At 33.3% G+C, this 23,056-nt stretch overlaps 2 protein-coding genes across 3 annotated transcripts in view; both read left to right on the top strand.

Annotated features, from left to right (window-relative positions):
• The first annotated feature begins 1,596 nt into the window (after window positions 1–1,596).
• NCS1 (permease, cytosine/purines, uracil, thiamine, allantoin family protein) lies at window positions 1,597–3,718 on the top strand. Its single transcript, XM_011020536.1, has one exon. It carries the CDS (start codon window positions 1,700–1,702, stop codon window positions 3,392–3,394), a length of 1,695 nt encoding a protein of 564 aa, XP_011018838.1. The 5' UTR covers window positions 1,597–1,699; the 3' UTR covers window positions 3,395–3,718.
• Window positions 3,719–7,659: 3,941 nt separating this feature from the next.
• EMB3142 (nuclear pore complex protein (DUF3414)) overlaps window positions 7,660–23,056 on the top strand; it is a 31,164-nt gene continuing 15,767 nt past the window's right edge. For both annotated transcript variants that reach the window (XM_011020535.1, XM_011020534.1), the window contains exons 1-26: window positions 7,660–7,991; window positions 8,073–8,171; window positions 8,883–8,957; window positions 9,057–9,161; window positions 9,235–9,345; window positions 11,199–11,358; window positions 11,985–12,070; window positions 12,222–12,344; window positions 12,434–12,643; window positions 13,183–13,272; window positions 13,575–13,736; window positions 14,036–14,152; window positions 14,252–14,458; window positions 14,860–14,961; window positions 15,098–15,241; window positions 15,863–15,993; window positions 16,083–16,202; window positions 16,496–16,619; window positions 17,843–18,040; window positions 19,489–19,607; window positions 20,280–20,430; window positions 20,519–20,631; window positions 20,721–20,802; window positions 20,902–20,988; window positions 21,128–21,205; window positions 22,248–22,454. In XM_011020535.1, the coding sequence (XP_011018837.1) occupies window positions 7,851–7,991; window positions 8,073–8,171; window positions 8,883–8,957; window positions 9,057–9,161; window positions 9,235–9,345; window positions 11,199–11,358; window positions 11,985–12,070; window positions 12,222–12,344; window positions 12,434–12,643; window positions 13,183–13,272; window positions 13,575–13,736; window positions 14,036–14,152; window positions 14,252–14,458; window positions 14,860–14,961; window positions 15,098–15,241; window positions 15,863–15,993; window positions 16,083–16,202; window positions 16,496–16,619; window positions 17,843–18,040; window positions 19,489–19,607; window positions 20,280–20,430; window positions 20,519–20,631; window positions 20,721–20,802; window positions 20,902–20,988; window positions 21,128–21,205; window positions 22,248–22,454 (3,342 nt within the window). In that variant the 5' untranslated portion in view covers window positions 7,660–7,850. The remainder of the gene's footprint in view (window positions 7,992–8,072; window positions 8,172–8,882; window positions 8,958–9,056; window positions 9,162–9,234; window positions 9,346–11,198; window positions 11,359–11,984; window positions 12,071–12,221; window positions 12,345–12,433; window positions 12,644–13,182; window positions 13,273–13,574; window positions 13,737–14,035; window positions 14,153–14,251; window positions 14,459–14,859; window positions 14,962–15,097; window positions 15,242–15,862; window positions 15,994–16,082; window positions 16,203–16,495; window positions 16,620–17,842; window positions 18,041–19,488; window positions 19,608–20,279; window positions 20,431–20,518; window positions 20,632–20,720; window positions 20,803–20,901; window positions 20,989–21,127; window positions 21,206–22,247; window positions 22,455–23,056) is intronic.

The following is a 23,056-nucleotide window of genomic DNA, read 5'->3' as shown; positions in this document are numbered from 1 at the left end:
ATCAATATGATATAGGGACATGTGATGATTTTAATCCTAGAAATTTCATATAAAAAACTATGTTTCCATGATCCGATCATGTTTCAATACCGAATAAGAAGAGAAAGGTTGGGTTTCTATGCTATTTTTAAATGATGCATGATCATATGCATAATATGAATATAGAAAAGGAAGAAAATTTGTTCCTCAACTAACCACTCTAAGAGTCGTTTTCAATTTTTTATTTTATTGTTGTTAATCTTTTATTAAATACAAAATGAAACATTAATCTAAGGGACACAACAATTAGTTTATAGATAATTTTAAAGTAATGAGACAATTATGAATAATAATAATAGTATATAGCAAGTTACTTTGTATAAGGATTAAGAAACCAACCCTAATTGATTACTTCTAATCGCATAAATCAATAATTCAAACCCCACTTAAAATTAAAGCATTTCTCTAAACATGCATTGCAATAAATCTCAAATAACTGGGCAATAATATTAATGAAAAAAAGAAAAGGAAAAGTCTTCTAGTCTGTTTTAGTTTAGGACCATATATAATTTTCACTGTGACAAGTAATTTCTCTTCAGATATTCCAAGAAATTATTATTATTATAAAACACTAAATGAGGAGGTATTTTTACTATTGCAGTTCTTGTAGAGTGAGACTTGGCTATATCGTGGAATGCTAAAATGCAACTAAGCCGGTCCCCTTTTTTTTTTTTTACTAATTGAAAAATTGTATGATTACGTTTATTTATTTATTCTTAATTCAATCTTTCTATATTTGCATGATTTTAAGTTTTATTATTTATTTTAATTTATATGCTATGTTATATTAACGATTATGAGAAGCATCCTAATTTAAATTAAAACTTGATGTTATAAAATAACATTTAAACATATAATTTAAAAAAAAAACAGCCTTTTTATCATTTTACTAATCATGGGGTGTGGATAATTATGGCAAGATTCCTAAAGTTTTTAATTTTTTTTTGGTTTTTTATTTAATTTTATGTTTTGATTCTAAACTTTGTTTTTTTTTTTTACATTTTATATTTTTATATTAAGAAAAAAGAGAGAAAATCATCAAAACAAGTCAAATGAAAGATAAAATATTTGGTTTGTTGTTTTTCGGCCACCAAAATATTCTTTTTGGAGAGAAAAGTTTAATGAAAATGATGTTTCCTTTGAACATGCAGTCAAAAAAGATTTTTATTTGAAAAAATTGAAAAAAATTGAAAACTAAATACATGAACAAGAAAATGAAATTTTTTATTAAAATATACATTTTTTCTTTTTAGTTAAATTAATCATAATTTTTTCAAATATGTTATTTTTTCTAATTGCTACTAATAAAAAATACATGATTAAAAATGAATTTTTAACAAAAAGAAAATATTTTTTTCTATAAATATTTATTTATTTTTATTGTATAAATAAATAAAAAATAAATTTTAAAAAGTTGTCCCCGTACGCTAGGGAAGCACTGTTACAAAATTGAAAGAGTTGGCATCATGATCTGTCATTTGCTCACGATCCAAGAAAGAGAAGTCGCACGTGCCCCATCTAGTCATTGGAACAAGTCTCTGATTACGCTGTAGGAGACAAAATGAGAGTGACAACACCAACCACACCTTCCTATCTCTACAGATACCATAGATTCTACACCTCAGAAACCCCCATCTGAATCTTTTTAGTGGAAAATATCATGTTGTCCAAATGTTTCAGCCTCCATCTCCATCCCCACCTCTCTTCCACCTCTTTAATCACCAAAAACTCAAGACCTTATCTATCCTTGACCACAAAACTAAATGCAACACATATCCAAAAGCAAGTTCACCCTTTCCTTTCAGCAAGAAGATACTCCAGGTTGACCCCAATGGCATCAAGCCAATCCTCGAGAAATGATCCAAAAGTTGACCAATTCGAGCCCGATCCAACACTTACGAATGATGATCTCAAACCAACAACACCTGCTGAACGGACATGTTCCGGCTGGGAAATGGCTAGTCTATGGATTGGTCTTGCTGTGGGTGTGCCGTCATATTACCTGGCAGGTAGTCTTGTTGACCTTGGCATGGCATGGTGGCAAGGAATTGCGACAGTTGTTGCTGCCAACATAATCCTGCTAGTCCCATTAATCTTAACAGGTCATCCAGGCACACGTTACGGCATCTCTTTCCCGGTCTTGGCAAGATCTTCTTTTGGAATTCGCGGTGCGCACATTCCTACTCTACTTAGAGCATTGGTTGGTTGTGGCTGGTATGGTATCGAGACTTGGATTGGTGGTGAGGCAATTTTCATTCTTCTACCACAATTCATCAAAGAAAATTCTTCGTGTTCTCAGTTCTTACCTTGGCTTGGCACTTCTCCATTAGAATTTGCTTGCTTTATTGTTTTCTGGGTAGCTCAATTGGCTATAGTTTGGAAGGGAATGGATGGAATTAGAGAGCTTGAGAAGTTCTCTGCTCCCATTTTAATCATACTAACTTCTTGTTTGCTCATTTGGGCTTATGTGAAAGCCGGTGGTTTTGGTTACATGCTCTCTATTTCCTCTAGGTTATCTTCATCTGAGTTTTGGGCTCTGTTCTTTCCTTCGCTTACCGCAAATATAAGTTTTTGGGCTACTCTTGCACTTAACATTCCAGATTTTACTCGATATGCCAAGAGCCAAACTGATCAGATTATTGGCCATGCTGGTCTTCCAATTTTCATGGGAGCATTTACATTTGTTGGCCTAGCTGTCACCTTATCTACCAAAGTGATTTTTGGCCATGTGATATCTAGTCCAATCCAACTCCTCGAGCGAATCGGAGGGCTCACAACAATGATCTTAGCTATCTTTGGAATTAGCCTAGCCACCATCACAACAAACATTGCTGCCAATGTTGTAGCACCTGCCAATGCACTTGTAAATCTTAGCCCTTCAAAGTTCACATTTAGGAGAGGTGCTCTTTTAACTGCATTGCTTGGTATTGCTTTTCAGCCTTGGAGGCTTCTACAATCAAGCGAGAGTTTTGTATATACTTGGCTAGTTGGCTACTCAGCTCTCTTGGGCCCAATCGGGGGCATAGTTTTAGCAGATTATTATCTTATTCGAAAGACTGATTTGAGTGTCAATGACTTGTATTCTTTGAGTCCTTATGGGGCATACTATTATTCAGGGGGTTATAATTTGGCCGCAATGGCAGCTCTTATTGCTGGGATTTTGCCAGTAATACCAGGTTTCCTGCAGAATGTTGGAGTTGTTTCTACTATTCCAGAGACTTTCGTGGTCATCTACAATAATGCTTGGTTTTTTAGCTTTTTCTTGGCAGGTTTTCTGTACTGGTCTGTTTCCGTTCTAACAGGAAAACGGAAGAAGTCGCTACCTAGAGATCCCCTTTTGCCAGGTGAAACCTGAGCTTATACGAAATTGCATACTGTTTTCTAAGAACAATTACTGCATTACATTTTCTATTGTAAGTTCTTCGATAATATTTCTATTTTGTAAAACTTTAGGGACCAAAACCTGAGTCTGATCGATAACGCTGTGTTTTCTTTCAAATCACATTAAACCTTTTACCTCTGTTTAGTGTAAAAGCGTTGTTTAGTTAATCTATATCTGTTTTGCTTTGAAAACCATATATAACTCATCTCAAGAGCTGTCCGTGACATGCCAAGCCTGTACTGGTGCTTTGCTGAGCAGCATGAATAAACAGAGAATCTATGTATGATCATTATGTTAGGATTTTACTCCTTTATTGAACGATGCACGTTTTTTTATGGAGTAAAATATACGTTTCGGCAATTTTCAAAAATTATATATATGGTCCTGCTGTTTTTGGGGTTTACATTTCAATTCTAAATTTTATTTTTCTCACATTCTAATCCCTATGAATTGACATAAAAGTAAGAAAGTCGCCAAAAAATAGAGGAGAGAAGAGCTCTGGATCAGCCACCGACCGACTACAAAAAAATATAGATCCTGGAGTTATATTTTCTCTTCAAAAAAGGAATTCGAAGCAAATGGTTTTAGCATTTTACCATTTGAAAAAAGTAAATTGGAATCTAAAAAATTGTTTTTTATTGAGTTTGATTTTTAGTTTTTATATTAATTAAACAGTGCTTTGTGAGTTAAAAATAGGGTTATTGTGATTTATGCGATGCCTTTTATTTGTTTTTGGATGAAGAATACATTAAGATTGTATTCAAAGGATTCAAGAACTAGAACCCTGGTTTTTTGGTATTAGAGGTGATTGGATTTTTTATTTTAAGATAAAATTATTAAAATAGTTTTTTAAAACTTACTCAGTTGTATTATAGTTAAAATAAGATTAGAGCTCTAGATGATAAAATAAGCAATTATTTTAAAAATAATTATATATGAACCTGCAATTTTTTTTTTAAAAAATGTTCCTTATGAGAAAAAAAAATCCTTATTCTTTAATTGCTAGTTTTTTAGTTAATTTTATCAAATCAATTATTTTTTATTTTTTACATAGTCTCTTAAAAAATAACAATTCATGTTTTTTATTAAAAATAATATTTATTATTAAAAAAATATTTTCATAACAAACAAATATATGAATAGGAAACGATAATTTTTATTGAAAATATATATTCTTTTTTATTTAATTAAAATCATTGGAAATTTTTAAGAATATTTATTTTAATGATATTTAGTTTTTATTTAAAAATCATGTTGTTAAAAAAATACATGAATAAAAAAAAGAATTTTTGCTAAAAACACATAATTTTTTCTTTGTAATTTAAATTTTCACTTTCTTACCAATATATATTTTAATTTTTATAAAAATAATTTTTTTTTAAAAAAAGCTCCAATCACATCAGGGAAATCATCCTTTCCCTCGGCAAATATTCGGCCTAAAAAAATACTTGATCTGAGATTTGTTAAGAAGTAAGAGCTGCCCGAGGCCCATTTTAATTCCTTTCCCTCGGCAAATACTCGGCCTTAGGCTCGTTCAAATATTCGACCCATTTTAAAACCTACGGAAAACCGTTTTGTTTTGTTTTTTTTTTTTAAAAAAAAGGTTTGGTGCAGGGGAAAATCAATCCTAGCTTTTGGTTTAATGAAACTACTTAATTATAAATCGTCCTATAGTTTAATGAAACTAATTAATTCAGTTTTTGTGGTTTTGAAAACTATATATTAAAAAATATGATTAAATAAAAACTGTTTGTTTATTTTTTACGGCTTGGGAAAATCAATCCTTGCTATTAGATTATCTTTATGCCCATATAAAAAAATTTAGTTTAAAAGTAATTTTGTAATCCGTTATTGTCTTGTGTATAGTAAAAGCTAGGTATATGGCGTTGACAAGAGCATTGAAAGAAGGTTTATAGTTTAAAGGTTTAGATGATAATATTAATCTGTTAGATGATTGTTGTGCATAATGATAACTAGAAAGTTATTTATCTAACCAAGAATGGAACATATTGTAAAAAATAAAATATATTAATATTAAGTATTATTTGATTTTATAGATAAAACTAATGACAAGTTTTCTCCAAGCTTGGAAAACTAGTTTATAGTGTTCATGTTTTTTTATTTAAAAATATTTTTTTATTATAACAAAAACTAAATAATATGGAGAAATCACTATATAGCAATGTCCCATTTACTTTGGATTATAATAGTAATTTAACTTTTAATATTTTATCTTTTCATGAAATGTTTATTTGGTTTTTTTTTTCACAGTGAACGACAGTCGCTTGCACCATTAAAAAAACACGTGTGATGCTTTTTAGTGGCCAAATCTAGTCATTTATTATCTTACTGGATGCTCAATCGTATTCTTTTTTATATGGTGTGGCTCGTGCAGATAAATAATGGTTGAATTGCTACCGATGATTAATTATTTGTGTTTTTCTTTCTTTTCTTTCTCTTGACAACTAAAATACATAATTTTTCTATTTATTTATTATTCGTCAAGTCACACGTGATTGCTAGACTCAAAACATTTTGATTTGGCATGATTGTCAAATTCAAATACCTTAGATTTAACATGGTTATTAGACCCACGCACCCTATATTTAGTATGGCTTGCCATACCCCAGGTGAGTGGATCTAGCAGACCCAGGCGCTTGGGGTATAGGGGCTTGTGCATTAGTGCTAATAACTATGAATGAGTTTTGTAGGATTTTTAATTTCATATTGATTTTTGAGTTTTTTATGCCTTTTTAGTTTTTAAGATCATGAATAAGTTTTATTAAGGTGCTTGGAGTGTTTAGGTAAAAAAAAAAATTTAGGGTAAAAAAACATCTCTTTTAATTTTTTAATTACTAAGATAGTTAAAATTTGATGCGAAAAACATGATACATTGTTTGTCCCTTAAATAAAATAAATTAAGCTGGTCCAGGTGGTTTTTTTAAGCCCTAACATGCCAAGCCATTTAGGTGAGCCTTGCGTGTTTAGGTTTTATTTTTGTGTTTATTGATTTTGTTTTTGTATTTTTTTTTTATAATTTCATTATTTAATTTTGATTTTTTAATAATTTTTCTTGTTGTCCTATTTTTTTAAAAATAATGATTTTTAACATTTTTTATGATGGTTTTTATAAGAATATTATTTAATTTAGTGTATAGCTTGATTTTTTAATTTTTTAATTTGATGTATCTTCAACCTATTAAAATAATAAAAAAATCATCTCTTGATTTTTTAAGTTGCTGTTTTACTTGACTTAAAAAACTAATTTTTTATTAAACTTTTAAAAAACCAAGGTTATTTTTTCTAGTCCAACACATAATCCCTATTTTTTTAAGGAAAAAAAAGTTGTGTTCGGTATAAAAAAGTATCATGCACTTAGCATATAATTAAATAAAAAAGGTTTAGAATTATATTTTTTAAAAATCCAATGGAGTGTTATAATCTTATTCACAAATTTGATTAACTCTAATTATATTATATATATTTTTATATTTTTAATTGAATATTTTTATTTTTATTTTTATCCTTTAATTTGTTTTTATATGTTATTAAAAAACACATAAAATAAACCTATATATTAATTTTTTTACTTAAAAATTCAACTTGCAGCTAATGGTGATCATTTTTTGTTTAGTTTGATTTTTACATATGAAAATAACTAAACTAAAATTTTTTAAAATATAAAAAATAAAATCAAAACTGAACCCGAATCCAAACCAAAACCAATTCTCATTGACTGATTTTAGTTTAATTTGGTTATTTTATATTAAAAACCAAAACCCAACCCATCAATTTTAGTTTAGTTCGATTTTGGTTCAATTATTTTACATTAAAAAATATATATTTTTTTTTGGTTTTTTCTTTGGGTTTTCTAATGGGTTTTACGATCAGGTTGGTTTCGGTTTGGTTTAATTTTCTGGATAAATTATTTTATATTTTTTTAACTAATTTGGTTTGATTTTGTTAAGCTTTTTTAGTTTAGTTAATTAGTTCAATTAATTTTATTTCATAATTCTATTTTTTCAATTATTTCAATATTGTGGCTCGTCGCTGCAACATCAAGCTAGCATTGATCACATGGTGTCTTGGTTTCGTTACTTGCAATGAGAAGGTGATGACATATCAATTATAGTCCATGGGCGTAGTGTGGTCCAAAGAGGGATTTTCAAAATGAGGCCCAAAATTAAGCCCAAGGAGATTTTAATTGCGCGCCTAAAGGCACTTGAAGTAGGGTTTCGGAATGCAGGCTTTTCGTTTTTTTTGTTTGGCCTTTTATTTTCGACGTAGAAGAAGAACATCAAGACACTAGCTAGCTCCGGAGCTTAAAAAAAGCATTTTCTTTTTTATTTTTATTTCCTCACTTCTTCTTCTTCATCTTCTTCTTCCTCTTCTTATTTTTTGTTTTAATTGAAGTGTTTTAAGTTGGGAAATGGCATCCCCAAAACAACTCCTCTCCACCATCGAATCCACACTTCTAAATCCTTCGCCACCGTCAGCGGCGGAGAGAGTCGAACTAATGCACGCTATTCGCAGCTCTCTCCCGTCTCTGCGAGCGCTCCTCTTCTACCCGGTACGCTTCCCCCTGTTAATTAATATTTATTTATCTCTTCATATATGTATATATATCTGTACATTGGTTTTGTTTTTGTAGCCTCCTAAACCATCGGACCGCGCACAAGTCGTCCAGTCGAAAGAAGTTAGGCTGCCGGATTCACCAGCAATCTCACTAGATGATCAGGATGTGCAAATTGTGAGTTTCATTTTGTGATAGTTGGTAGTAAATAATTTCTTTTCTATTTGGGTTAATTGGAATTGGCTCAGGTTAATTCTTAGCTGGGCTGTTCACTAATAAACCTTATCACTTAGGGCTTGTATATTTGTTTTTATAATGGTAGAAGAACCAACAAACGGGGACATAAAAAATGATAAAATTTTGAGTAGTGAAAATTTTGAAAACAGCTTTTACAAAAGAAAACAAAAACAGAAAATGGAAGACGGCAACGTTACCAAACGGGCCCTTTATTAGTAAGAATTTTAAATTCCTTGCTGAATGAACTTACTTGCAATCATGTCTTTATATTTGCAAGGAATTTAAAATTCTTACTAACAAACATGATTAGCAGCTACTAAGTACCTAAAATTAGAAGCTAATGTGCAATGGCTTATCTGATGTGTATTTGAGGAATTAAGCCAATATGATGCATGTGAATACTATGGGACTTTACGCTTATTTTTATTTATAATCTTGTAATGTTTAATGCATGACCTATCACTGAATAAAGTTATTCACTGACAAGTTTGGTTATTCATGCCTCCCTAGTTTTTACGATTTGAAAACCAAGAATTCTTAGTCCTTATTTATTTCAGGTCTTCTAATATATTGTCTCTCTCACCAGTTCTTAAGTCTATTTTTCCTTTTCTTACGTAATGCTTTATCTTTTGTGCTTATGTTTGATTGTAGGCATTGAAATTGAGTGACGACCTCCATCTTAACGAAATAGAGTGTGTTCGATTGCTGGTTTCTGCCAATCAAGAGGTAAATCTTGATTTTGCTTCTTTGTCTCCTGTTTTCACTGACTCATGATATTTGTGCTGCCATTATGCTCTTTTTCATGTTTCTTCTTTTCATTTCTAGTGGGGTTTAATGGCGCGGGAACCATTAGAAATTCTGCGGCTTGCAGCAGGACTTTGGTACACCGAGAGACGAGATCTAATAACAGCCCTGCATATGCTATTAAGGGTGCCTCAATTTCTGGTTTTGTTTTTTTAAGTAGTTTAGTGCCTTTCAAGGTTTTTTAAACCGTTCTTTGCAGGCTGTAGTGCTTGATCGAGGACTTGAAGATGATATCGTGTCAGACATCCAGAAGTATCTTGAAGATCTAATCAATGGTGGGCTTCGACAGCGATTGATTTCTCTAATAAAGGTTTGAACTTTTGACTAGTTTGGTACACTGGTGTCTTCTCTGACTTGATCAGGCCTAATGCTCGCACATTTAGAACATTATATACAAAAATGCCCTATTTAAGGTAGTATGGTAGTTGAAAGGTCTCGAGTGTCCAAATAGGTTTGAACCAAGTTGGATTAGTCTCACCCTTGGTTGGGAGCAGCATGCAGTTTAGAAATGGTTGTTTACTCAGGTTATTTTCCATTTGATCTATGTTTTACCTGTGCTACAGTATTTGAATCTTGGTATGTAGCAAGTGGAACTTAACTTAAATCTGACCCTTTTCAAATAAATTAAGGTATCGTCATATCTATTTGAAGGTGCATATATCTATTAATAATGTAAGAAACAAGTATCTCCACTTTCTAAAACAAGAGTAACAAAGCATATGCCAATATTTGATAAGGCTGATTTTTGTAAAACAGAATCTATGCTCTAATTTCTGAATCATTCGTCTATTTACTTCTCTTAGGAGTCTTCTTTGGCGTTCGTGAATGTTAATAACTTGACAATGCATAACTTTATTCATTGATAAGTCATGCATGGCTTTGTTTACAACTTTCTGATTTACAAGTCTTTTTTTTCTTGCTGGGTAAACACACACAAATCAAGCTTTTTCATTGGACTTGATTCATGGAATAGTTTAGAGTTTTATAGTTGTTTTGTAGGCTTGGTTTCTGGATCTTCCCTTCTTCCTGTGCTTCTATTCTATTTCTATTGTGCCACTTCTTCTTCCATGAACTAGTTTTGATTCCAGCCACTGAATCAAAATATATTTCTACCCCAATTGCTGCTAATCCATTCACGACAGTCCCTAACCCTTATCCCCAATTAAACCACCACTAGATTAGCATCTACTCCTGTGCCCGAAATCAGTGTCATGCTTGGTTTTATTCCAGTGCCTTTGTTTTTCATTTTTGATAACCTTCAAAATTCATAAGAGTGATTTTTTGTTTCAGCAAGTCATTTCTTGAACCCGAGCTTATCTTATATGCTAGCAATACCATTTCTTCAGGTCTTGCTCATTGATCTTGGCTCTGGGAATGATGTAGTAGGGAGGAGGTTATGACAGATCTTATGTGTGAAATTCAAATCCTGACAGGAAAATAGAATATCTGCAATTCAACTGAAGTGTAGATGCTTGCTTCCCTATTATCATAGTCCCTTTCTGTGCTAGCATCTTAGATGTTGCTTTAGGTCTCTGCAATTCCTATTGAACTTTCAAATGATAAAAGGGGTCTCAGAAGCACATAACGCATTGAAGTTTTGTACCTTCAATCTGCCTAATCTACTTAATCTGAGTGGACTTTCAACATGTAACTTTAGCTCACAGTGTGATAGCAGCTTATGGAGCTGCTGTTCCACTGGACTAGTTGCCAAATACTTTTCTCTTTGTGTTGAAGTTGTTTCCTCTTAACTACATTAATGCACCTTTGAAGTCATCTAAGCTTGATGCACTGCTTGAGTAACTTAATTTCGAATCATGTTGTTAGGAGTCAAGCATGGAAGAAATAAATGCATCTGATCTTATTGATCAATATTATGGCATTTTGACACAATAAATTTTCAAAATGATCACAAAGTAATGAACTGTCAGAAACATCTTTACTTTCCTGCTATTTTTTGACTCTGATATTTGTTTTCTTGTTATAGAGAATATTGAGATTTCAGGTAGCAGGACATGGAATTTAATATCTTCAGACTGTAAAATAAGCGTCTAGCTTTTGTTTTTTAACTGTGCATTTACTTCACTTGCCATGTGGCATTTTATATGATCATCTCTGTTATTTTTGTGTCATATATTGAGCAAATTGATATCTGTTTGGTTCAAGGAACTCAATCTGGAAGAACCAGCTGGTTTTGGTGGGCCTCTTTGTGAGCATTATGTCCTTGATTCTAGAGGTGCTCTTGTTGAGCGTCAAGCTGTGGTTTGTAGAGAGAGATTGATACTTGGACATTGCCTTGTCCTCTCTGTTCTGGTTGTGCGGACAAGTAAGATTCTGAGAGTTGTCTTGTTCTTTGCCTTGTTTTGTTTATATGACCGTGGTTTGTGTTGAAGTTCCACAGTACCCATAAATTTCACCTGTGAAATATTGTTTCATGATGCAATACCTGTGAATAATGACTCAAGTTGATAAGTTTATGCTTTATAGATTGTATATTTTCTTGTCGCCATGTGCATGGTCCTTTAGGGAGTTAATTCTTAAGTGTTTAGTAAAAGTTTGAGAACTTTTGGGCCTAATAAATATCTAGTTTCCTTCCCATATCAGATAACATTAAAAGGACACGACCTGTTTCTTTCTTAACTGGTGATTTCTTTTTGTGTGTTGGGTTAGGGGTGGAGCACGCAATAAAAAATTGCAATGCATGCCTTACAAGTAGTCAAGTATTCATACATGGTCAAATGTGTCAAATTAATGTACCCTTTGGTGTCCTTTCCCTTTATCGTCAACCTTACTTAATATAGATGGAAATGATGTTTAGTTGAGATTTTCTCTTTTGAGATCAAATAGAGCCAAACAATACTTATCAAATAGAACCAAACAATACTTCCCTTTTTTCCTCTGGGAGTGAAAGGGTTTATTCATTTGACTTGATATAAAATTTTCTCATTACAGGTCCAAAAGATGTAAAGGATATTTTTAATTGTTTAAAAGATAGTGCAGCTGAACCTATGGAGGGCACCAACACATTAAAACATCAGGCATGGCTTTGTTTTCTGTTGACTGTGCAGTTTTATGTTCATTGTTTTTTCTTATGGAGGAATATTACCTGGGATGATTTTGGTTTTTCCATTTTTTTCTGCTATGAATAAAGTTACTGAGAGTTTCTTTTCACATTTTCTGCTTGTGCAGATTACATTCAGTCTGCTTTTCTCTCTTGTAATTGCTTTCATATCAGATGCTCTGAGTGCTGTTCCTGATAAAGGATCTATCCTGTCTCATGATGCTTCTTTTAGAAAAGAATTTCATGAAATTGTAAGATGAATGATAAATTGTGATTTTCTGCTCATCGTCAATAGTTACGGTTTATAATAATTTGATAATCTTGCATACTCGTTGCTCAGGTGATGGTCGCTGGAAACAATCCAAACGTGGAGGGCTTTGTTGGTGTTGTAAGACTTGCTTGGTGTGTGCATTTGATGTTAATAAATGATGGGGTTTCAGCTTCTTCATCAAATAATTCAGGCTATGTAAATTCGTGCCTGGAATTCATTTTCTCACACAATGTTTTTCAGTTTTTACTGGATAACATTCTTCGAACAGCAGCCTACCAGGTTTGTTATGTAGAATGTTTCCCTTCACCGGCAATTCTTTTTTTCTTATCTTCTGATCAAAGCTGCCTTAAGGTCAATGCATTTTTTATTTTTCAATATAGCCTTTGCTCAACCAATTGGTTTACAAAATACCTTTAAATCAAACACTGTTATTTGATTTCATAGCATGACCCTTTCTGCGGTGTGTACAGTTCTACTCTCCACTATAATTCTGAGGGAGAGTCAAATTTATTTCCTGGGGCTCCCTCACTCTAAACATGGGATTCAGAAAATGCATGGATCAGGCTTTTGGAAGCTCTTAATCTATAGTGGGTGTTTCTAGAGTATTCTGTTCTTGTGTTGTGCTGCTCAATCCTGGATATATGTTGTGTAGGAATACTTGACCTTCTGTGGTGCATATATTGTTGCATGTTCTCCCATTAATCCTTATTTTGATTGTGGTGTTACATTTTGTTTATTTTCTCTCTAGCATATGGTGAAGAGTTTGCTAAATTATAGAATGTGATTTTAAGGCCAATATCAAATTTTGGTTTCCGCAGAATGATGACGAGGATATGATCTACATGTACAATGCTTATATGCACAAGCTGACTACTTGCTTACTCTCTCACCAGCTTGTGAGGGATAAGGTAAGTTGGATAATTTCATTTTCTCTTAAATCTTAATATTATTTGAAAATAAATCCACTTGGAATTGTAAGATGCTGTGCAGCAAGTAATCAACGTGTACATCTGCTAGGATTTGTGTACAACTGCCCTTTATGATTCAAACTAGTTGAGCAACATCTTTTTCTGTCAATTTCTGTCAGATTGTTTGGTGTTTTAATGTCAATTTTTTTTTCTGCTCTGGGTGAGAACTTGCTCACATTCCTTTCTACTGCCTTCTTTTGGAGTTATTGTTTTTAAATGCTGACATTGCAGTACTCTTGAAGGTGAAAGAATCTAAGGACAAGGCAATGAGCACGCTCAACTCATACCGTTTGGCTGTTTCACAAGATCTTATGCATGATAGCAACCCGGATTCACAACAGGCCACCGAAACTGGTCCTCTGCTGTTTGTCTCTCTGCTGGAGTTTGTGAGCGAAATTTATCAGGTTTGTTGCACCTTATTTGTATGACTTGGTGAATTTGTTCATCACCAAGGAATTTTGAACTTGGAAGTTCCAAAACAGTAAATTCTTTAAATAAATTACAATCTTTTGTGAGCTATACCACTTTCTTTGCCAACTCGAATTAAAATGTGAGTTCAGGTTTCTGTTTAGATTTAGGATATGAAAGAAGAAATTGCTGAATTAAAATTTAGTAGCGAGACGCAAGTTGTGCATTTTTTTAAATTAATTCTTCATATCTATCTCACCATTCTCTGGTACCTTGATTTTTTTACTTTTTCCAGAAAGAACCAGAGCTATTGTCTGGCAATGATGTTTTGTGGACATTTGTCAATTTTGCTGGAGAGGATCATACTAATTTTCAAACACTTGTAGCCTTTTTAAAAATGCTGAGTGCTCTGGTATGTGAATTTCTGTTTCATAATTTAATAAGTGGAGAATGCTATACCATGTTTATGCTATGTCCGACTTTGGTGTTCTTGATGTAATGTTCCTTTCAGGCTTCAAGTCAAGAAGGTGCTGCAAAGGTTTATGAGTTACTTCAGGGAAATGCCTTCCGTTCTGTTGGGTGGAGCACTTTGTTTGATTGCTTAACTATATATGACGAGAAGTTCAAACAGTCAGTTCAGACTGCTGGAACCATGCTACCAGAGTTTCAGGAAGGGGATGCAAAAGCACTGGTTGCATATCTGGATGTTCTTCAAAAGGTTTTGACTTACTTCTGCTATATTTTTCCTTTCTTTCGTTGAATTTGATTGCTTCTGTGTGGAAAATTCATTTGTTTCTATGGTTTTATCATCACTGTTGATTCATGTAAATAACATTAGGATATTTGTGCCAATGGGCATTGATAGTCACATTCTCGAAAGGAATTCTTATCACTGGATTGCTGATAGAATTTCAAGGATAACTTCAGCCTTTGTCTGCCCTCCTCTAAGCATTTTAGGAAAAAATAAAATATGAGGACTTACAATCATATTTTTCCAAAAGGGAGTATTACTCTTTTTCTGAACAACCCTTTAGTTTTTCATTTTTGTCATTAATTTTTTTCTCCTGTTCTGTACTCCTTTTATGCTCTTGGTTTTTATTTATTTTCTGTGTTCTGCAGGTTATTGAGAATGGGAATCCTGTGGATAGGAAAAACTGGTTTCCTGAAGTTGAACCATTGTTCAAGCTCCTTAGTTATGAAAATGTGCCTCCATATTTGAAGGTTGAAGTTTATTTGGATCAAGCTGGTTCCCTAAGCAAGTTTTTCAGTAATGCTTGCAATTTTCTGTTTAAGTATTAGAAGCTTCCACTGAGTTGTTTCTGCCCCTTTGTAAATTGAATATACCATTATTTTACAGGGTGCTCTGCGGAATGCTATAGCTACTTTTGTTCATGTCTCTCCAGTCCTAAAAGATGCTATTTGGAGTTATCTTGAGCAGTATGATTTACCTGTGGTTGTTGGGGCTCAGGTTGGAAACATTGCACAGCCGACAGGAACACAGGTTAGTTTTCTCTTTAGAATTTGACTTTTTTTGGGTGTCTGAACCTACTCAGAATGTATTAGCTCTATAATGTTTTGCTTTCTTTCTTTTAATTCAAGCACTTTACATTTATAGAACTTGATGATTTCTTTGAGAAATATTTTGAGGTGTTCATACAAATGGTATTTTGGACTTGATTTTGCTGATCTTATGTTAACATTTGCTCTTTCAAGCTACATATTGCTACCGGCTATTTGGCATGTTGATTGGTTGAATCTAGTATTGCATGTACAAGAACTTTCAGATGCAATAGCATGGAGAGTCATTCATAAATCTTAGCAAATTCACCTTTTTTCTCTTTTCATTTTTGTGTTTTGAAGAGAAGTTAAAAACTTCTGTAGTTTCGTTTCCTTTTCTGATGTTATATATCTATTCTATTTCATGTATTATTATTTCAGAAAGTGGCTGTGGCACTTGATGTTGATAATGCACAGTTGCTTGTCAGAGTCTCAATGAGATAATTATGTTGAGATTCGGAACTGTACCGATTTTATCTGGACATCCATTATCAACTAGGACTAAGAAATTGTTTAGTTTACCTTCATATGCTAAAATATTTCTGTTGAACTCTGATTTTTGTAGGTTTATGATATGCAATATGAGTTGAATGAAATAGAAGCAAGGAGAGAACGATATCCTTCGACTATATCTTTCCTTAACTTGTTAAATGCTCTCATTGGTGAGGAAAAAGATGTGAGCGATAGAGGGCGTAGGTACGGCTCAATGGGCTCTTCTCCTCACATTCTGATAATTATTTTGTTTTCTATGCTTTCTTGCTCTAATGTTGTTTATCTTCTTGTAGATTTATAGGTATCTTTAGGTTCATATGTGATCATGTCTTTGGGCCATTCCCTCAGAGAGCCTATGCAGATCCTAGCGAGAAATGGCAGTTAGTTGTTTCTTGTCTTCAACATTTTCACATGTATGTCTTCTACCATATTCAATAACGAACTCAGCTTTTTCCTTCTTTTCCACTTATATTTATTTAGGACCTTATGTATCCTTTTGTAGTTGCTCCTTCATTTGTTCTCCTATTTCACACTTGTTCTTCTTAAACTCAATTTCTGCTTTCCACGCAGTGGACTTTTCTTTAGGTTCCTGTTTCAGTTTTAAAGATGGAAGTTGATATGTTTTAACTTTTCAAACAAATGAAGTATATCACATCAGCTGTGTAGCGTATGAGAACCTTATTTATGTTTATAATGTATTCTGCAGGATGTTGAGCATGTATGAAATTGAAGATGAGGACATCGACAGTGTTGTTGACCTGTCACAGCTTTCAACAGGCACACAACCATCTTCGCTGCAGATGCAGCTTCCTGTCTTAGAGTTGTTAAAAGTAGGTGTTTCAATGCTTGTTTGTCTGACTCCAAATGTTTACACATCTACTTCCAATGTCAGTTTATGCTTTGGAAAGGTGGTTGGAAACTCAGAATCATATGTGTGCTCTTAACTTTTCAATTATTAATATAAAGTGCTAGCTTCCAGTGGGCTTAGATTCCCCGTTCATATTTCTAGGAAAACAAGCTTGTTGAGGTAGCAATTTCATTTTCTCTGTAACTTTTGTGTACATGATTTGGGTTTTTAACTTGTTACTCTGGTGGTTCCTTTGACCGTTTTCATTACAGCTTTGATTTTTTCAATTTGAATTACAGATTGTAAACTTGTTCCTCCGGTGGTTATGTACTGAATTTTTTTTCCTTATGTTTTCCTCCCCGTCTAGAGAAAAGTAAAAGATGTAGTTGGTATCTGTACTGATCCTGTAAAGAAGAGGTTCTGAGTTTGGATCTCTCTTCCCCAGGCTTGAACATACAGGTTCATATTTAGAATTGCATTTTTCCCATGCTAGGTATCTCTGTTCCCATGCACTCAACACTAACCTAAACGTTTTGCTCCACAATAATCATTGTGGTGGATGCTTGAGTCGAGTCATGCTCTTCATGTAAATAGCTTGTCCCTTGTATTTATCATCTTCTTTCTCTGTAACTCTTGATGTATTGTGTTTGTTAGGTTAACAATGAAAATAAGTTCCAAGGCATTCTGGGACATTATGGTCCAGTGACTGTTCTCTCATGTTTTGAGGGGGTTCATAGTTAGTACTGTAGCATCTGATTTTCTCTATCCCTCCTTCCTGTTACATTGGGTGATGAAATTAATTCTATTGAGTTTTCTAAAGGGGAGTATACATATTTTGCATTAATTGAAGTTGAAAAGGTACGTGCCTGCTTGGTTGGAGAGATCTTGCAATAATAAAATAGAGCATAAATTGTATCTCTCCTTTAATTAAATTGTTATTGATTGACTTCTCAAAGAAAAGAAGGTATCAGACTCTCTTTTGGTACTGCTATAGTGTTCCTGAAATTCTGTTTGGGCTTGGCTTGAAAATTTTGTTGCAAACAACAATTTTCTTTCTTAAGCTTTGTGGCTAGATTTGCATTATGCTTTATTTCATATGTTCTGACAAAAAGATTTTTCAAAGCTGCATGACTTCCTTATATCTGTGTGTAGACTATAGGCTGATAATTTAGTTGTAACAGAATGTTTGACATTTGTTTTTGGCAGGATTTCATGAGCGGCCGGATTGTTTTTCGAAATATCATGGGCATCCTTCTGCCAGGGGTAAATTATATTATCACTGAACGGACTTCTCAAATTTACGGGCAACTGCTTGAAAAGGCTGTACAGCTTTCTTTGGAGATTATAATCCTTGTCCTTGAAAAGGATTTACTAGTTTCTGATTATTGGCGTCCTCTATACCAGGTAACTGTTTCATTTTTGTAGCATGCGTTACTTCTCTGATGCATAGAAGCTAGCATTAATGTTTAGTTTGGTTCTTTTATATATATATAGGTAAGTTTTGAACTAAAAAAACCTGAGTCCTAAGCTTATTGGGGCTTACTTGATTCATGAATTTTGTCTACTTCTCTCCGCTTTGGGCCAGATCTTCTGAAACATTTGGTGCATGTATGATCTGACAAATTTTAATATTTTTTGGTCTTGGAAAAGGGTTATTTTAATTGATTGATTGATTGATTTTTTTTCTTCCTGATTTCAATCGTGTGTGCTCATTTCAGTGTCCATATGTTTGTTCATTATTCAGATGTCATTTAGGTGGTGCATGACTTAGTATAAATCTGGAAGTTATGGTTATAGAATAAGTTCATGCCTTTTATCTATACAGAAGGACAAAAGAACAAGGCCATGCCTGTTAAGCTTTTTCAGAAATACTAAATTCCATGCTGAAGTCCAAAATGCGTACACAATTGCTGCTTACATTTAAGACAAACTCCTAAATTATGTACCCAACTTTGTGGCTTGACATAAGCCCTTCTGTTATTCACTTCTATTTTAACTTGTTGTGTTTTATTTAATTGGCAGCATTATGTTCTTTATTTTGAAGAGCTCTTTTTAATTAGATGTGATGCTAATAGAAGTAATAATAATATGCTAATATAAGAACGAATAAATTTTTTATAAATTCTTTTTGTTGAATAACTTCTTTTGATTCTTTATTCTGAATATTTCTTTTTAAGTTTATGTGATGCTATTAGAAATTACAATACAAGAATGAATATAAATTTTGAGAGTCCTTTTTGTTAAATAACTTTTTTTGAATATTAGCAAAGTTTGTCTAAAGTAATAATTAATGTTAGTCTTTGCCTTGATTAGACGTGGGACCAAATTTACATATTATTATTCAGATATGTGACAATGTTAGTATTGTATTAAAGGTATAATAGTTGTTGAGAAGTTTTTAAGGAGAGTACTTTATATATAGCTTTGGATTTCTGTCATGGAGGCCTTTACTAGCTCACTAAGTGATCCGCAATTAATGTTCTAATATGATCATCTCATACAACTTTCTCATTTTATTCTTTGTACACAATATCAAGGTTGCGTTTGGTTACTGTCTCGAGATGGAAAAGATAGAGACAATGGGATAGAGAGGATGTCTCCTTGCACGTTATGTTTTGAAAGGATATGAATTCACTCCGAAACTGTCTCAGAGATAGATTTTTATATGTCTTTGTTTCCATCCCTTCAATCAAATACGTTTCTGTCCTTTCTATCCTAGGACACTAACTAATCACAACCATCCACTTGCCTAAATCAATCTATAATGTAACTTGGAGAAGTAACATATTACATATAATTTTTGGAAGTACATTTCAAATAATGTTCTCATTACTTGGTTATTTCTGTTGCAGCCTTTGGATGTTATTCTTTCACAAGATCATAATCTAATTGTGGCATTGCTGGAGTATGTCAGATATGATTTTCTACCCAAAATTCAGCAATGCTCAATCAAAATCATGAGTATTCTAAGGTACTGAACGCATAATTGTGCACCTTTTTGTCTGGCTGCATTCCAAGAAAGAGAGGTTAGGTGGTGGTGTTCAGGAAAACAACCAACTAAAGTAGCCAACGAATCAAAGCTGAAATAAATTAAAATGATCTGTTCATTAGGTTTGGTGTGGTTTTATTTCACATTTTCTGATTCTTTGAAATTGATTTGAGATCAGCGAACTGTGGGTGCCAGCCAGCCTTTAACTAAACCAATTACTAGGTAACCGAACCAAACCAATTTTGTATGTGATTGGTTAGACTACCTGAGTTGAGCCATAAAAGTTCTTTTCTTTTCCGTTTATATTTTATCATTATTACTATAACTTTATATTTTTTTTCTTGCAAATGTCACGTGTTCGAGAAATGTCTTCTTGTTAAATGTTTTTAATGGACCAAAAATTCATTATGAAAATTTTCAATAGAAGCATAGAAAGTTTTAAAAATAGAAGTTGGTTAACCAATAAATTGAGCTAGCTATTCAATAATTAGGTTCCTGCATTCCACTACCTTTTTATTTGAACCTTTTGTTCTGTTATCAGAAACAAGAACGCCCCTAATTGTTGGTGGCAGTCTGTATATATTTGGGTGTTTTTGGGTCTTCAAGGCCCTCGGCAGAAAGCGTTAACTACACTATTGTTACTTTTGGTGACAGTTCCCGTGTGGTGGGGCTCGTACAGTTACTGTTGAAATCCAATGCTGCAAACTCTTTGGTTGAGGATTATGCAGCCTGCCTTGAGGTACGATCAGAAGAATGTCAGATTATAGAGAACAAGGTTGATGATCCAGGGGTTCTGATAATGCAGGCAAGTCCAGCTACTGCTTTGCTTCCAGCATCAATAATGTTTAATGATCTTTATTGATGTCTGTAATCAGCTTTACTTTTTTTTTCAGCTCCTAATAGATAACATTAGTCGGCCAGCTCCAAATGTTACACATTTACTGCTTAAATTTGATATTGACCACGCAGTTGAGCGGACAGTTCTGCAACCAAAGTTTCACTACAGGTTTTTTTGGTTTCAAGTTGCTTATGTATGTTGATACTTAATTTTGTGATGTCTATATGATAGATTGTACTTTATTATTTAACTTGCAGTTGCTTGAAGGTTATTCTTGAAATCTTGGACAGACTTTTAAAACCTGAAAAGAATGCAATGCTTCATGAGTTTGGTTTTCAGGTTTCATGCTACTTCAATTTTATCAATTATAGTGTTGATTATTTGGTTCCTTTCCTGTTCTGGCATTTTAAGAATATCTAACCATTTTGACTGGTGCAGCTCCTTTATGAGTTGTCCGTGGACCCGCTTACATGTGGCCCTACCATGGATTTGCTGAGCAAGAAGAAGTATCAATTCTTTGTAAAGGTGCAACATGAATTATAATATAAAGCTCTTTGATACTGTTACTCTGCTTATATTGTATAAAGTTTTTTATGCATTTTGGCACCTGTTTTAAGCATTTCAGTGCCTGTTTTCTTTCTGGATGAATCTTTTTATATGACAGCACCTTGATACTATTGGTATTGCTCCGCTTCCTAAACGGAATAGCAATCAGCCACTTCGCATCAGCTCCCTTCACCAGGTTTGTTATTGTTTTTAATATTTGATGATTAACCAGGCTTATTGTTCTATTGTGGCATTCTACAGTCTTCTCATACATCCATTCTTGTAGCATGGAAGTCAGCATTTAGACACTGGGCGAATTAGTCCTTTGCCACCAATATTTACAAATAGCTACCATCTGGCATTTTGTTGTTAGCATGATCAATCTTTAAAGACATGGATTTTATGGGAATATCATGACCACCAAGATTTCTATATATAAAAAGATGTCTTTGTAGTTTCTAATTCGGCCAATCCATTGTTAGAAGAACCAGATGCAGTAGTGACCCTATTGAATAGATGGTTCAATAAAAAAGTTGAAAATATAACAGTAGTACTATTTTTATTACCAAATGTGTACACAGTTTAGAATGATATACAATCAGATTTAATGTAAGTGTTAAATCTTCTAAGAACCAAAATATCTGGTTTGCTGAGCTGGCTGTTTCACAATTCTGATCAGCTTGAATTAGGCTTCGTGCTGTCTTTGCCTTAAATAGTTCAACTGAAAACCTGGACCATTTCAGGATGCTGCTTCAGTTCACTAATGCAATTGTGTGATGGGAAAGTATCGTCTATTCTAAAAACACTAATTTGCTGTTTGCATGATGTGATACTGGAACAAGAATTTATAATTTTCATTTTGCAGTGTTCATTTTCTGTATTCTCTAAGCATTGAAGCTCCTGATCTTAACATTGCAGTTGCCTCAAAGTGTGGAAATTGAGTTGCAAATTCTCGAGATGTTTTGCTTTTGTGCTCACACATAGATTTCATTTATACATGCTATGTTACATGGAAAACTGCCAAGTAATTAACATTGCATTTAAAATTTCATGTCTAGATGCTTGCATGGACAAGAAACCAAGAATTCATTTTTATTTTATTTGGGAACAATGGAGACTGCTACTGCTTGAACCTATGATGTCCATTCCCACCTCCATGTTGCCCTTACCACTGAAGAAATCCTTATGATTTATCTCTACACAGCTGATGATTGATTTAATTTCATTATTTTTCCTAGAGAGCATGGCTCTTGAAGCTTTTAGCTGTAGAATTGCACTCTGGTTATGTGGGTGGCCCCTCTCATCGAGAAGCATGTCAGACCATACTTGCTCATCTTTTTGGACGGGATGCAATTGAAAGTGGGTCTAATCATGTAGTTTATGATTCTGTTATGCTTCGAAATGGCACTGAGCATGCTGGAACCCAGACAATAAGCAAGAATAAGGTATCGTTGCACACTCTAATTTATCACTTGTTGACTGGTTTATAGAGCCTTTTCATTTGGTTCTTTTGGACTGGGAGCTCATGCATTTTTTTGGTGTTTGATAGATTTATTTTATTTTATAAGAATTCAGTCTTTACTTTTATTTTTTTTAAATATTATACACGTAGATTCTTCCTTAATGACTTGTACATTTACTCAGTCTAATTATAGCCTGTTTGGGATTGTAGTAGTGGTTACGGTTTAAAATGCTTTTTGTTTAAAAATGCATCAAAATGACGTTTTTTTTATTTTTTAAAAATTATTTTTGAGATTAGCACATCAAAACAATATGAAAACATAAAAAAAAAAAATTTTTAGCAAAAAAAAATAATTTGAAATTTGAGGGAATGCGGTTTCAACAGCGTTCCCAAATGGAGCTTAAGTCTCCTATCCATAGCTAATTGTAGGTCAATGAAAATAAAGCTAGAGCCACAAGATAATGGACTTGAAATTGGACCTGAATGTGAAGTGCACTTTTGCATGAAACTCTGAATGCCTTTATCACCATCATTAATATTTGACCACACTTGACCTTGCCACTTTGCCTGTGGAATTACAGCAAA

Source organism: Populus euphratica, unplaced genomic scaffold, assembly GCF_000495115.2.
Source record: "Populus euphratica unplaced genomic scaffold, PopEup_1.0 scaffold46.1, whole genome shotgun sequence".
NCBI lineage: Eukaryota > Viridiplantae > Streptophyta > Magnoliopsida > Malpighiales > Salicaceae > Populus > Populus euphratica.
The sequence above is the reverse complement of the archived record's forward strand: the minus strand, read 5'-3'. Positions and strand labels throughout refer to the sequence as shown.

Bases quoted from the DNA above. Each gene is read 5' to 3' on its own strand.
- NCS1 (XM_011020536.1), top strand. From the start codon at position 1,700: ATGTTGTCCAAATGTTTCAGCCTCCATCTCCATCCCCACCTCTCTTCC.